A 13,298-nucleotide genomic window follows, 5' to 3' on the forward strand; every position below is an offset into this window, starting at 1 on the left:
TTTTCTGCAGAGATGGGATCTACAGTTTTGAACAGGATCTCAAAGGGGCTATGATCCAGATTACATCAGGATTCTGCTTTAGAAAGTGTCTTTATACATCATCCATATGTAACTGCATCCAGATGGACTAGTATGCTGCAACTCTCTGCCCCAGAGAAGCCTAAGAGCACATCTACTTCTTTCCTTCTACTGGAGCACCCTTAGAAGGGTAAGAGGAAGGGCTTTCCAGGGCAATTGTGGACTGGGATGCTGACTGTGCCTCCAACAACTCAGTAGCTAAAGTTGCACTTGGGACATGAGATAGAGAGTGCAATTTCCCCCCTTTCAGATTATGCTTTTTTCTTTTTATGTTTTCACTTTGGCAAATTGAAATTTACAGGAAAGTTGTAAAAATCTCCCCATTTGCCACCTCCTGGATTCTCTAAATGTTAACATCTGGCGCCACATGCTATTCTCTTCCTTCACACATTCTGCTCTGAGACATTGGACATCAAGCTGCAAACAGCTTGCTTCTATACTCTTCCTTTTCTGTGCATATGTGTGTATACCCACTCCACAGAGACACTGCCTTTCATGGCCATAGTGCAACCATCAAAGGAAATTAATACTGACACAGTACTATAAAACTTATAGCAAATCTTATTCAGATTTTGCAAGTTTTCTATTTTATAGTCAACCTCCTTTCCTTCTCCCAAATCTCAGACTACATTCTGTTGCCCAGTCTCTTTAGCCTTTAATCTGACCAAACACTGACATTTTTGAAAGGTGCATCAGACTTTTTTTTGGTGGTGGATGTTGGTAATCACACCTAAGGACCTCACATGTGCTAGGCACGTGTTCTACTACAAAGCTACATTCCCCAGCTCCCAGAGGAATTATTTTGAAGAACAATTCTAATGATGTTCACTACCAATTGATGATTGACTAATTGTCATTCTACCTACATTTATAAGTTGACTATTATCTGGAGGAGTTCTATTTCTCTTTTTATGTCCTCGAGTTTCTACTTTACTCATTGAGTTCTTTACTGAAATCATAATGTCCCTGATTAGGCCAGTGGTAGCCTTTCAACCTGTTTTCTGTGTCCTCATGTGCCTTTTTTTCTTACCACAAAGGGTGGTCTTGAATTCAAGCCTTCTGAATAGATGGGACTAATGGGCCCATGCCTGTGCCTGGCACACACTTTCTGATATATGCAAGAAGGTAATGAGAAACAATGTGTAGCTTTAATTTGTATTTCTCTAATTACAAGTAAGATTGAACTTCTTTTCATATTTCAGAATCTAATTTATTTATGAATTGTCTTTTCTTTTTTTTTTTATGTGGTGCTGAAGTACCTCACACATGCCAGGCAAGCGCACTACTACTTGGGCCATATCTCCAGCCCCATGAATTGTCTTTTGTCCAATTTTCTATTGGATTTTTAGTATTTTCCCTCTCAATCTTTAAGAATTCTTTGCAAGTTAGGGATTTAGCCCATTTATTGCGAAATATCTTGCAAATATTTTCTTTCAGTTTCTCAATACCTTTTGACCTTGTTTGCATTCCCATGGAAATGTTTTATTTTGATTATACTTTTATATGGCCAAAATTGATTAATATTTTGTTTCACTTAATCCGGGCTTCAAGTCATTGAAAAATTTTCCCTATACCTAGGTTAAAAGGCATCCAATTCTGGGAGTGGTGGTGTGTGCCTCAAGTTCTAGGCTCAGCAGACTGAGGCAGGAGGGTCATTTGAGCCCAGAAGTTCAGGACCAGCTGGGTAACAGCTAAGACCCCGTTTCTAAAAAAGAAGAGAAATTCACTCATGCACACTTGCATGGTTTCACATTTCTCTTCAGATTCCTGGTCTGTTTTGAGCATATTTTGTGAGGTATAGATCTAATTTTATGTTCCTCCAAACGGTCAACCAGTTATCTTGAACTATCTTTTGCAAAATCTATCTGCATCCATGTCTGAACTCTCTGTTCCCGTCCATAAGCCTGACTCTCACACTGCTTTAATTATGGGGCCTTGGTCTTGTGCTCTAATGTCTGAAAAGGCTAGTCTCCTCTTTGCAAGTCTTCTCTTTTTTTCCTGATGTAAATAAAAAAAATGTTTTCACAGATGTAAATACAGTTTTAATGACAAAATCTGATACTTCAAATTGTGAAAAAGGAAATACCTTTCTGAGTTGGAGCTCAGTGTTAGAGCATTTGCCTAGCATGTGTGAGGTCTTGGGTTTGAGCCTCAGAACCACATAAAAATAAAACAAAAATACTGTGTCCCTCTACATCTAGGGAAAAAAAGGAAATACCAGCAGAAAGTTTATGCATATTAAACATCTGGAAGCCCAGAGATCTATCTGGATCTCAACACTGAAGTATATTTGTGCTTTTGGCTTTTATTTTGATAAAGAAGCTGCTGGTTCTCAAATAATTCCTGGTAGAAGCTAATTGTGCCATTGATTACTCTTGACACTTTCAATTTTCACTTATCATTAGAGCTGTTACTGGTAAGGACCTGCAAGTCAGCTTCAAAATGTGAAAAGGCTGCAGACAATTCTGTGGTCAGCTGATGTAGGGAGGACCCACTTCCTGTCCTGCTGCCTGCTCCAGTTCCAGCTGCATCACTTTCTCATTTGAAAGATCTTCTTCATGGATCACAGTAACTGGTTCATGTCAGTCTCTACCATCTCTTCCAGGGCTACATTCTTGGCAAGGGTCACAATGTTTTATTGAAGTTGTGCAATTGTATCTGTTTTGAGAAAAACTCTGGGAATGAACACACTCTAGTCAAATATCCCCCACACTGTTCATCATTGCTAGCTTGATCTTCTCCCAAGATACTACAATATTATCATCTACAGCATCCACTATGTCATTTCTCCAAAACTCTCTGATCACAGCTTATCCTTGCCATCTGCTGCTTCTCGGGTGTACTCAAAAGTCCTTCTCAGGTAATGAGCTTTGAAGGCTGAGGCTACACCTTGACCCATGGGCTAGACTGAGTCAGCTATACTGTCTTGAAGATCTTCTATTCTTACATTATCAGAAAGATCACTCAAATTTACTGGGTGGTATGACACATTGTCTAGAATGAGCAATGCTTTCTTGGTGAGATTATTCCGGGCACAGTAGTTTTCAATAGCAGGGCAAAAAATGCATGTAAACCATTCAAGATGCTCCTAGTAGCCCAAGACTTTTTGTTTGAGTGCCAGATTATAGGCAAATTGGGCTTTGATGCCAATGTCTTGGCTGGGTACAAGATCACGAGCCACTCATAGCTTTGTCGATTCAAACAGCAATTCTTTATTCCCGAACTCACACCGGCCTCTACACACATTCTGGGGAAATCCCAGTTCTCCTCCGCCCAATTCCCCTACTCCACGAGGCTTTTTTCCAATATACTTTCTGAATCTCCCAAGAACTCAACGGGAACAAGCAGCAGGAACACCCTAATCCCGGCAGCAATAATCTTCAACCTCCAACTTCCCTAAAACCCCTATTGTCTTAAACCGGGAACGCCCTAAACCCAAGGACCGGGATACTTCCTCAAACCTGATCAGCTCTAAACCCGGATCTGCCTTGGTCCTTGAGCAAGGTCACCTTACATGCAATGTCAACAGCGAAATCCATTAACATGGGGTACGCCAGCAAGGAAATTTTGATGCGTCACTCCTACTTGGCAATGGCCCTCAGCACTTTGAGTACCCCTTCAGAGCCTTAGGAGTTTCTGAGTGGCACACCAGCAAGGACTTCAACTGTCCCCAGTTGCATTTCCACTAAGCAGTAGCATCCATCTAGACCCAGGGTCAGCTTTCTCTCATTGAAATAAACGTTCTTTCAGACATTCTCTTCCAGTATAGGCCTTTGTTATCTACATCAAAAACCTGCTGGAGTTGTATTCACTTTTGATGGTGTTTTCCAGCACATATGGATAGATGTCTCAGTTGTTGCTAGGAGGTGCACTCTTCCTCTGGAAGTGGGGCGGACAGTGGCACTCTTTGAATCTCACAAACCATGCTTTACTCACTCTAGTTATAGAGTTCCCACCTGTAAGACATGAAACAAACTCAGCCTTCTTCTGAATGATGGTGACATTCCAGCTCATTTTGCTGGCTCTGTTCTTCCAGCCACATCATCAACAAACATTCCATGCTCTATTATGGCATTTTGTCCGGGGGTTGCAGTGGGGTGGTATACCGGGGATTGAATTCAGGGGCACTCCACCACTGAGCCATAGCCTGAGCCCTATTTTGGATTATTATTAGAGACAGGGTTTTGTGGGAGGCCATCATGGCACGCTGGATGAGAGGCGCTTAGACACAGCTGTGTTAGAGCTATTCCCCATCCTTTTCCAGGTCTGAGGGCTTGCCTGTGCATAGGCGTGCCTGGCCACTTCCGGGAAGACCCAATCATCGCCCCTGACCTTGGGATGCTGCCCCCCTTAAGCTTCATTGGATGGGATTTTCCCTTGAATTTTTTGTTCCCCAATAAAAGTCTAGTCCTTGGCGTGTTCTCTCCCTCCTGTAAACCTGGATACCGCATTAGGTGGCTGGAGGCAGGAGCTAGGAGAAGCTGTCTTGGAGCTGGTATTAAAAGTAATAGGATGGGCTGGGGATGTGGCTCAAGGGGTAGCGCGCTCGCCTGGCATGCATGCGGCCGGGTTCGATCCTCAGCACCACGTACAAAAGATGTTGTGTCCGCAAAAAAAAAAAAACTAAAAAAAAAAAAAAAAAGTAATAGGAGTCTTGTCTCTTTAATCTAAAACTCCCCAGCATTTACTCATGAATCGAACTTTCTTTCATGAAGCCAGCGCTGGTCGGGTGGCAAAGCGTCTCACTGAATTGCTCAGCGCTTCACCCATTGCTGAGGCTGTCTTTGATCTTGCGATCCTCCTGCCTCAGCGTCCCCAGCCGCTGGGATTACAGGCGGCACCACCACTCGGGCTCCATCGACTTTTTATTATCTCGGATGGCCGCCATCGTAGAGACTTCTGCGTTTTGGCTGCAAGTTATTAACACTTCTAATCTGATGTCGAGGGTAACTGCTTTCTGCTCCTTTTGGTCTTAGGGATGACAGTCGCATCCAGGGGCCTTTTCCTAAACCTTGGGCTTCCAACATGTAATGGAAGCACACTGGTTTCAGGTGCTTTTAGGAAGGCTCTGGTGGCCTGACACGCCTTTACAGAACCCGGGAAAGGGAAAACGAGGCTGCTAGGAGGGACAGGGCGATGCCCCCGGAGACGCGGTCCAGCGGCCGCCCAGCCCCAGGCTGGCTCGTCCCCGGTGCCGAGCACTCGCATGGGGCTCTCCGATGTCAGTCCGAATGCCTGGCCGCACAGCGGCGGGCACCCAGGACTGGCACAACCGCCACCGAACCACCGCGCGGCCCCACGGGCACCGGAGCCGGTCCTCCTCTCCGGAGGTGCGTCGCCGCCGCACAGCAGCCCGGTGGCCGCCAGGCACGGGCGAAGCGGCCTGAGGGGTGTCCGCTCCGGGCGCCGATTCCCGCGGAGGACCCCGGAAAAGGGTGTCTGGGCGGTGCCCGGTCTGCCCTCGGCGCCCGGGCCGACTCGGATGCAGGGCAGCGCGGATGGCGCTGCGGTCCAAACCCTTAACAGTCAGGCGATGGTGCGGACGCCTGCGAGAGGCGGGCCCCGTTGCGCACTGGGGCCTCGTGCGGCGGCGCGCCCAGACCCGTCTGCGTCTGCACTGCGCGTGCGCGAGCCCGGCAGCGCCTGGGGACTTGGGGCGGCGGCGCTCCCTGACCTGTCTGCGTCGGCGTGCGCCCTGGCGGTGCGAGGTCGCAGGTGGGCGATGTCGCACCGGCTGGCGGCGGCGGCTTGCAGTCGGGCGGTGACCGGGCTGCTTTCGATGCGGTGGCGATGCGGCGCCACGGCTGGGGCTGGCGCCAGGGCCCTCGGCACCGCCCAGCAGGTGAGCAGGCCGGCGCTGCCGTCGGTGCCGGGCGGCGGGCAGGGCGGGGGCCGCGCTCGCCGTCGAGGTGACGCCATCCGCCGGCGCCGGCCACTGCCCGGACGGTGAGCCCCCGCTCCCTCCGCGGCCCCGCGTAGTGCCACGCGGGCTCCTCCCGCAGAGTCGCCCTGCGAGCCAGGTCGACGGTGCTCGTGAAGGTGTCGTGAACGGCTTCGGGGTTCTCCGTCCCGCGAACCCTCGTGGAGCCTCGTGGCCAGATCGCCCTCATAATGGCTGGTGCTGCGGGAAGGCCGGTGCTGGAGCTTGGTCCCGCGGTCCAGCACGAAGGTGCTGTGTGGCCGTATCTTACAGAAGAGGACGAGCACGGAGCATTCCATGTTTTAAAGTTCTTTTACTTCTGTTTTGTCCATCCTAGTGGACAGCAACCACATTGAGTTTTGATCTAATACACTAATGCAGTTTTTGGTTTTTGATTCTGGAAAGTTAGGTTTTCAGACTACTGTAAGATAGAAGGATTGCATGGGTTGATTTTTTTTTCTTTTGTTATGTCTTAAAGAATGAAGTTTTCACATGGCGCCCGCCTATAATCCCAGCGGCTGGGGAGGCTGAGGCAGGAGGATCTCGAGTTCAAAGCCATCCTCAGCAACTTAACTAGCCCCTAAGCGACTCAGCGACACTCTATCTCTAAATTAGATATTTTAAAAAGGCTGGGGATGTTGCTCAGTTGGTTAAGTACCTCTGGGTTCAATTCCTGATACAAAAAAAAAAAAAAAAAAAAAACCACTTTTCTCTCTTTGTGTCTATTCTTTTGGGAGAACACACCTTAGTTTTGTCTCCCTCCCTATTATCAGTGTTCCCTCCCCGGAATCAGTGTTTGACCTGTGTTGCATGTCCACATTGTAGAGGGCTGTTCTGGTTGTTAACATGTTCAGAGTCAGTAGTATAGTGAGTATATGTGAATTGGTATAGCACAGGTGAGTCCTCAGTCACTGAACTGTCGTGGACCTCCGTGTTTTTACATTGAAGAAGGAAGTTGGGTGGTCTTTGAATTCATTCCCAAGCTGAGTCATTCTTGCTTATCTATTAGGCAAACTTATTAGTTGGCAATTCACTAGCCAGAAAGTATGAGGGTGAAAAAGAGAGGCTGTAGCAATCTGCCTTAGAGTTGAAAGATGTACCTTAGCACTCAGCAGTCCTCAAGGGAAGTCTATGTTCTTGATGCTTCCATGTGGTCATTTTCATTCTACAAGCTGCCTGCACAGTCCTTGGGCCTTTAAGTTTACATGGTGTGTAAAAGAGTAACCAGACAATAAACGAGTATACCTTGTTCTTGTGGAGTATATGAAGTCTGAAGGAAAAGGAGGCAAAATCAGGGGAATAACAAGAAGGGAATGGAGGAGGGATGCATGTGTGTGACTTGCTGCTTGGGGAGGAGGGGAGGCAGGCTTGTTAGGTGGAATAGCCAAGGCATTGCCTTAGGGTAGGTGCAGCTGGTGTGTTCTCTGTGCCTAGAGTGAAGAAGTGGTTAGTGAAAGGCAGTGCAGTCCCAGGTAGGGCCTTGTAAGCCTGGAAAGGTGTCAGTTGTGTGCTGTGTTATGTAACTGACCTATAAGGGTCACCAGACTTGTACAAGAATGACTAGAAAGGGACCTTGGTGTGCCCAGCTTCATGTCCTGGCTTTGCAGAAACCAATTTTAACAAGTTTTCTACTATTAACTGCAAATTAATGGCAGAAACCAAATTTTAAGAAGGGGCGGGTAGCATGTACCTGTACCTAAGGACTTGGGAGGCTGAGGCAGTAGGATCACAAGTTCCAAACCTTGGCAATTTAGTGAGACCCTGCCTCAAAAAATAAAAAAGGCCTAGGGGTGTATTTTGGTGGTAGAATGCACCTGGGATCAATCCCTGGTGCCAAAAACAAATAAAAAATTTGTATGTTTACATTTATAGTGAAAACTACATTTGACCTGTTGTTTCCTACCAAATCACAGAACTAAATCATGATGTGAAACAGAGGAATTGGTTGTTTTATGAAGTTTTGGAGGCCCAAAGGGTCATATTTTCTACTTCTAGGATATATACCTCTCAGTATCTATGAAATTAGTTACTAGTGCCAAAATTGCTTCCTACTTTGAGATGGTCTTAGAGAAACCAGAGAAGATTTGGGAACCAGAATTGTCATTGCACACCTCCTGCTACCAGTTGTCTTAAGTTTTGCTTTTCTACCTACTTTCTTAGGCTAGTTGTAAGAATTGGAAGAAGTCACTAAGACGTATCTGGCCACTATCCAGTAGTGACGTCTTGTACCTTTTTTCTGGATTCCCTGTTGACCCGCAGCTTTGGTTCCATAGTAACGTCAGGGTAACATAGAGCCATTGTTTGTTGTTCAGTGTGTCATGTACCATCCTCAAAAAAGTTGCTGAGAGGACTTGCTGCAGCAGAAGTCCTTGTCCACCTGATACTCTTTACTCTTGATGATGTGACATCATCACCTTTTCTACCAGTCTTTCCTTTCTGAACTTGCTTGTTTAGGTTTACCCTGATTTTAATATCTTTTTATGGCTTATTTTATTTTTTAGTCCACTGAGGCTGTTGATAGGATGTTTGGATAAATAAATTAGCACTTTACCAATTGGGGAATGGATTTACTTTAGAGTAATAGTCTACAGAGCTTGCTTCTTCCTCATGTTGACAGCTGAAATAACATGGGTGTTATCACCTATGGGTCTAGTTTCAGTATAATAAAATATTGGAGGGCTGGGGATGTGGCTCAAGCGGTAGCGCGCTCGCCTGGCATGTGTGTCGCCCGGGTTCGATCCTCAGCACCACATACCAACAAAGATGTTGTGTCCGCCGAGAACTAACTAAATAAATAAATATTAAAAACTTTCTCTCTCTCTCTCTCCTCTCTCACTCTCTCTTTAAAAAAAAAATATTGGATACAATCCAAATTCTTCAGTTGTGTTGGAATTTTGTTGAATACAGTTAATACTGGGTTATTGAATGTGCTTAATTTTTTTTTTTTTTTTTTAAACAGTGTGTTGCCTTTTACTTTGGTAGTTTTTCTTGTGGGTTTTGAATTGAATCAATGAAAAATCTAAATTGCCTCTAGTTTTGTCCTTAACTCATGTATCAGGTAAGGTTAGCAGCTCATGGTAAAAATTGGCATTTTCCTCCCTGAGGGTTGAAGAAATACAGGGGTTCTAGAAAATTGTGTGCCTTCTTGACCTGACAGACATTAACCTCCTAGCTGATCAAACATAAATCATAAGATTCTTTCAGTATTTTTTTCTTATTATTTTGTTTTTTATAGTGCTAGGGATCAAACCTAGGGCCTCACACATGGTAGGCAAGCACTCTATCACTGAGATATATCCTCCTCAAATTTTCTTTTTTTCCCCCCCAATTCTGAGGATTGAATCCAGGGCCTCGAACATGGTAAGCAAGGGCTCTACTTCTGAGTAACAACCTACAACCTCAAACCCTTTTTTTTGTTTGTTTCTAGACAGGATCTTGCTAAGTTGCCCAGGCTGGCCTCCAACTTGTTATCCTCCATCTTTATCCTTCTGAGTAGCAGGGATTACAGGCATGTGCTTTCAGGCCCAGCCTCAGTATTTTAATTTTGTGAGATTTGAGTCTTAGAATCATGTTTGATTTTGAGCTGCATTAGTTAGGGTTAAGGCCTTATGCAAAAAATGGTCAGCTCCCTCCCCTGCTTTTGGATGCAGTAGCTATAAAAATTCATCAGTGAATATACTGCAGTGAATTTCTGCAGTGAATATACTTTATGTTTGTCCTGTTTCGACTATTTTTTAAAATATTTATTTATTTTAATGGGGGTGCTGAGGATCGAACTCAGTGCCTCACATGTGCAAGGCTGGCACTCCACCACTGAGCTACAGCCTCAACCCTCAACTAGATTTTTAATGCATATTTAAGCAGAAAAAGAAGGGCAGCAAGCTGATACTCAACCCACATCCTGTCTCTTGGAACCACTGTGAGGAAATGCTGCACTGTGTTGCAAAGGCAGGTCATCTGCTAATTCTCTGTCCTCTTTCAGTGCCACCAGGGGATCTGTTGTCAGCAGCTGGCTCTTCAGGGGAGACTGGCGCCATTTTCCTGGTGGCTGTGTTCAGAACCACCCAAAGGTATTTGCCTGTCTTTTCTAAGTTAGCAATATGAGGTTTGCAGGGACCAGTGAAGCTTCTTCAGAGTGTCTCCTCCCACAGTGACTAAGCAGGGAGCAAGGGGCATGACAACTAGGAGGTCCTCCTTGCCATCTTTCCTAGTTTGCATATTGAGCCACAATACATCATCTTCATGCCTTTACTGTTCTGATATCTAGAGAGACTGGAAAAAGAAACTTTTTCAGAAGGAAGGTGCTTGGTGAATCTTTTGGAATGCGTGGTAGTAAACCTTTATTCTGCATGTCTGATTCTGAGAGCCAGTCAAGCCTCGTATTTGAAAAGTAGACAGATGATATGATATGTAAGCTGTAGTCATCTTGGAGCACATTGAACCAGTTAGAACCCTGCTCTTCAGAGCAGGCTGTGGGCCCTGGCTTAGTGCTCTCAAAAGCACCTAGAGATCTGGCAGGGGCTCTCCAGTCCTATGCCAGTGTTAGGACCCTGGGCTGTATGTTGAGTGGGGTAAGTAAGGAAGCAAGACTGAAGATAATGGCTCCATCCTGATTTGACTGTAGTGTTGCTTTTCTGAGTGTGACTTTTCTCTCAAAGTACTTCCCCTTCATTTTGTCTCTAAGGGTTTGAAAAATTCTTTAAGAGGAGTGGAAGAAACACAGATTCAGAAAAATCAACAGTGCCCAAAAAAGGTAAAAGGGTCAGTTTGATAAATCAAAATAAAGGTTCATCAACATCTAAAAAAATACTAAAATAAAAAAAATAAGTTACATCATGGCTTGATGATGTGGATTGGTTTTTGGGATCAGTGTAGTCAGTATTTGTCAGATTTGTTTCTCCTGCAAAAAGTTTCCTGCTGCTGGGTGCAAGGAGGACATCCAATCCCAGCAGCTCAGGAGGCCGAGACAGGAGAATCACAAGTTCAAAGCCAGCCTTGGCAACGGGCAAGGCGCTGAGCAACTCAGTGAGATCCTATTTCTAAATAAAATATAAAATAGGGCTGGAGAGTGGCTCAGTGGTTGAGTGCCTTTGAGTTCAATCCCTGGTACCAAAAATAAGTGTTCTGCCTAGGTACCTGTGAGCATTAAGTAGGAAGAGATGGGTAGAAGCATTATGGGAGGTGTGCCGACATGTTTTGCTATGAACAGAATATTTTTTGAAAACTTGTGTTTTGTCCTTAAAATTTGTGCAAAATTTTACTCTCTCATGATTCATTCTGCCCTTCCTTGGGTCCTCCTGGCCTTCTCTAGTCTTGCATGGAATTGTTTTAGATTGTTGGTGTGGCAGTGTATATGGAAGGGGGGCTACCTGTGCCCTGGCTTGTTTTGTCCTGGAACTTGTATGATTGCTGTAGAAGGGGCTCACAGGAATCCACCTCCTAATGTTATCTACTGTCACAAAATGTACCCCCGGGTCCAGGTTTTCCTGAGAGATGAACTCTGCCTGAGGGGAGGTGGCCTGTGTTCTGGTTCTCTGGAGTAGGGACTACCTGTGCCAGCCTACCTCTTGCTTTTCTTTCTTCCTTCTTCTCCCCTAATTACAGCCATGTTTATTAGCTAAAAATGATTTGTCATTAAAGCTCAGGTCTGAAGCCAGCAAGGGCAAATTGGAGGGATTTTAGATGTATCGGAAGCTACTTCTCAGCAGTGTCTCCTGGCATCTTCCTTTTCCTGTCTGCTGTTTGTTTCTGAAAGGCGCCAGGGTAATTAAAATTTCATGATGGAAAACGTTACTCTGTTCTCTGAGTCCTCTTTCTGTGAAAAAGTGTATATAATTATTTTCTGAAGTCACACTTTGTTTTTTCCTAGAATCTGGTGAACTAAAGAATGCTGAGCCTGGAGGAGATGGAAACAAGAGAGGAGGGAGGCAGGATGACTTTGCCTGGTGGAAACGGATGCAGAAGGTTTGTGTGCATCTGAGTGTGCCAGACCCAGACACCTGTCACTTCTCCAGGGGTGCTGTTGCTGCATGACTGAGACTGCATCGCACTTGTCTCAGTCTGTTCCTGCCATGACGAAATACCTTAGACTGGATGGTTTTTAAATAGCTTGAAATTTATTGTTCATAATTATGGAAGCTGGGAAGTACAGGGTCAAGGTGCTGGCAGGTCCAGAGTCTGGTGAGGGCTTGCCCTCAACTAATAGATTGTGGTGTCTTGAACATGACTTCCTTCAGTGGGACCAGTACTGTGTCCTCATGTGGTGGAAGGGACAGACTTCCCTCCTGCCCTTTAGTAAGGGCACTAATCTCATCCATGAAATTGGAGCCCTTGTGGTGTCATCACCAAGTCCCCATTTCTTACTGCCATCACCTTGGGGGTCGAATTCCAACACACAGAGATCAGAAGAAACGAACTTTTTAAAATGTGCCAAGATTTCTGTCTGCACTTGGAGAATTGCAGGTAAGAGGACATGCTGTGTGATGTTGCAAAGGCAGAGCTCTTGGTGGGTTTGCTGCTTCTCCTGGGGCCTCTGGTGAGCAGCAGGTTTGGTGTGCTGTTCACAGTGTGCAGGTCTTTCCTGCTGAGAGCAGCATCTGAGCTTCCCCACATGCCTGGTCCCCCTTGGGTACCATAGGAGGGCAGGGTTTGGTGACTCCAACATCTGAGAGGAGAAGTTTCGTTTTTCATGATGGCTCAAGGGTAGAGCTCTGGCTTAGCTGAGCCAGGACCTAGGTCTGATCTCCAGTATTGTGAAAAACAAACATATAATCAAAAGAAAGAAACACCTGCATTTAATTGCAAAATTTGTTATCTTTTCTTCCACAGGGCGAGTTCCCCTGGGATGACAAGGATTTCCGAAATCTGGCCATTTTGGGTGCAGGTGTATCTGTGGGATTTTTCTACTTCTATTTTCGAGATCCTGGAAAAGAGATCACCTGGAAACACTTTGTTCAGTATTACCTGGCCAGAGGTCTGGTGAGCGAACTTAGGCTGCCTGGGGAGGTGCTGTGGTGGTATGCCCTGGCAGGAGACAGGTGGTGCCCCAGGAGTCAGTCCTGCTGGAGGGTGTCCTTCATGGCTCAGTTTTGTTTTTCCAGGAGATACCCCAGCAGAACGGCACATCCCGATGTCTTCTAAGACAGCTCTGTTGTCTACTGATCTTTGACTTTGGTTCTCATTCCTGATTTGGGTTTTTTTCCTTTCCCCTTACTTTCTGCTGCCAGCCACTCCTTGACAGTGGACTGTGGCTGGGTGACCACAGAGGAGCATGTGGCACCAGCAGAGCCTCTCTTGTGTG

At 45.7% G+C, this 13,298-nt stretch overlaps 1 protein-coding gene across 4 annotated transcripts in view; it reads left to right on the forward strand.

The window, feature by feature from the left end:
• Positions 1-4,743: 4,743 nt before the first annotated feature.
• Positions 4,744-13,298, forward strand: part of LOC308637510 (mitochondrial inner membrane m-AAA protease component AFG3L1-like) — a 29,284-nt gene continuing 20,729 nt past the window's right edge. The window contains exons 1-5 of one of the 4 annotated variants that reach the window (XM_081273917.1): positions 4,744-5,920; positions 9,981-10,068; positions 10,683-10,751; positions 11,868-11,962; positions 12,827-12,976. In XM_081273917.1, coding sequence (XP_081130043.1) covers positions 5,285-5,920; positions 9,981-10,068; positions 10,683-10,751; positions 11,868-11,962; positions 12,827-12,976 — 1,038 coding nt within the window. In that variant the 5' untranslated portion in view covers positions 4,744-5,284. The remainder of the gene's footprint in view (positions 5,921-9,980; positions 10,069-10,682; positions 10,752-11,867; positions 11,963-12,826; positions 12,977-13,298) is intronic. The other 3 variants (XM_081273916.1, XM_081273918.1, XM_081273915.1) reach the window with 3 other exon arrangements.

This window comes from Spermophilus citellus, assembly GCF_964194105.1.
Source record: "Spermophilus citellus genome assembly, chromosome: 18".
In the NCBI taxonomy this organism is placed as follows: domain Eukaryota; kingdom Metazoa; phylum Chordata; class Mammalia; order Rodentia; family Sciuridae; genus Spermophilus; species Spermophilus citellus.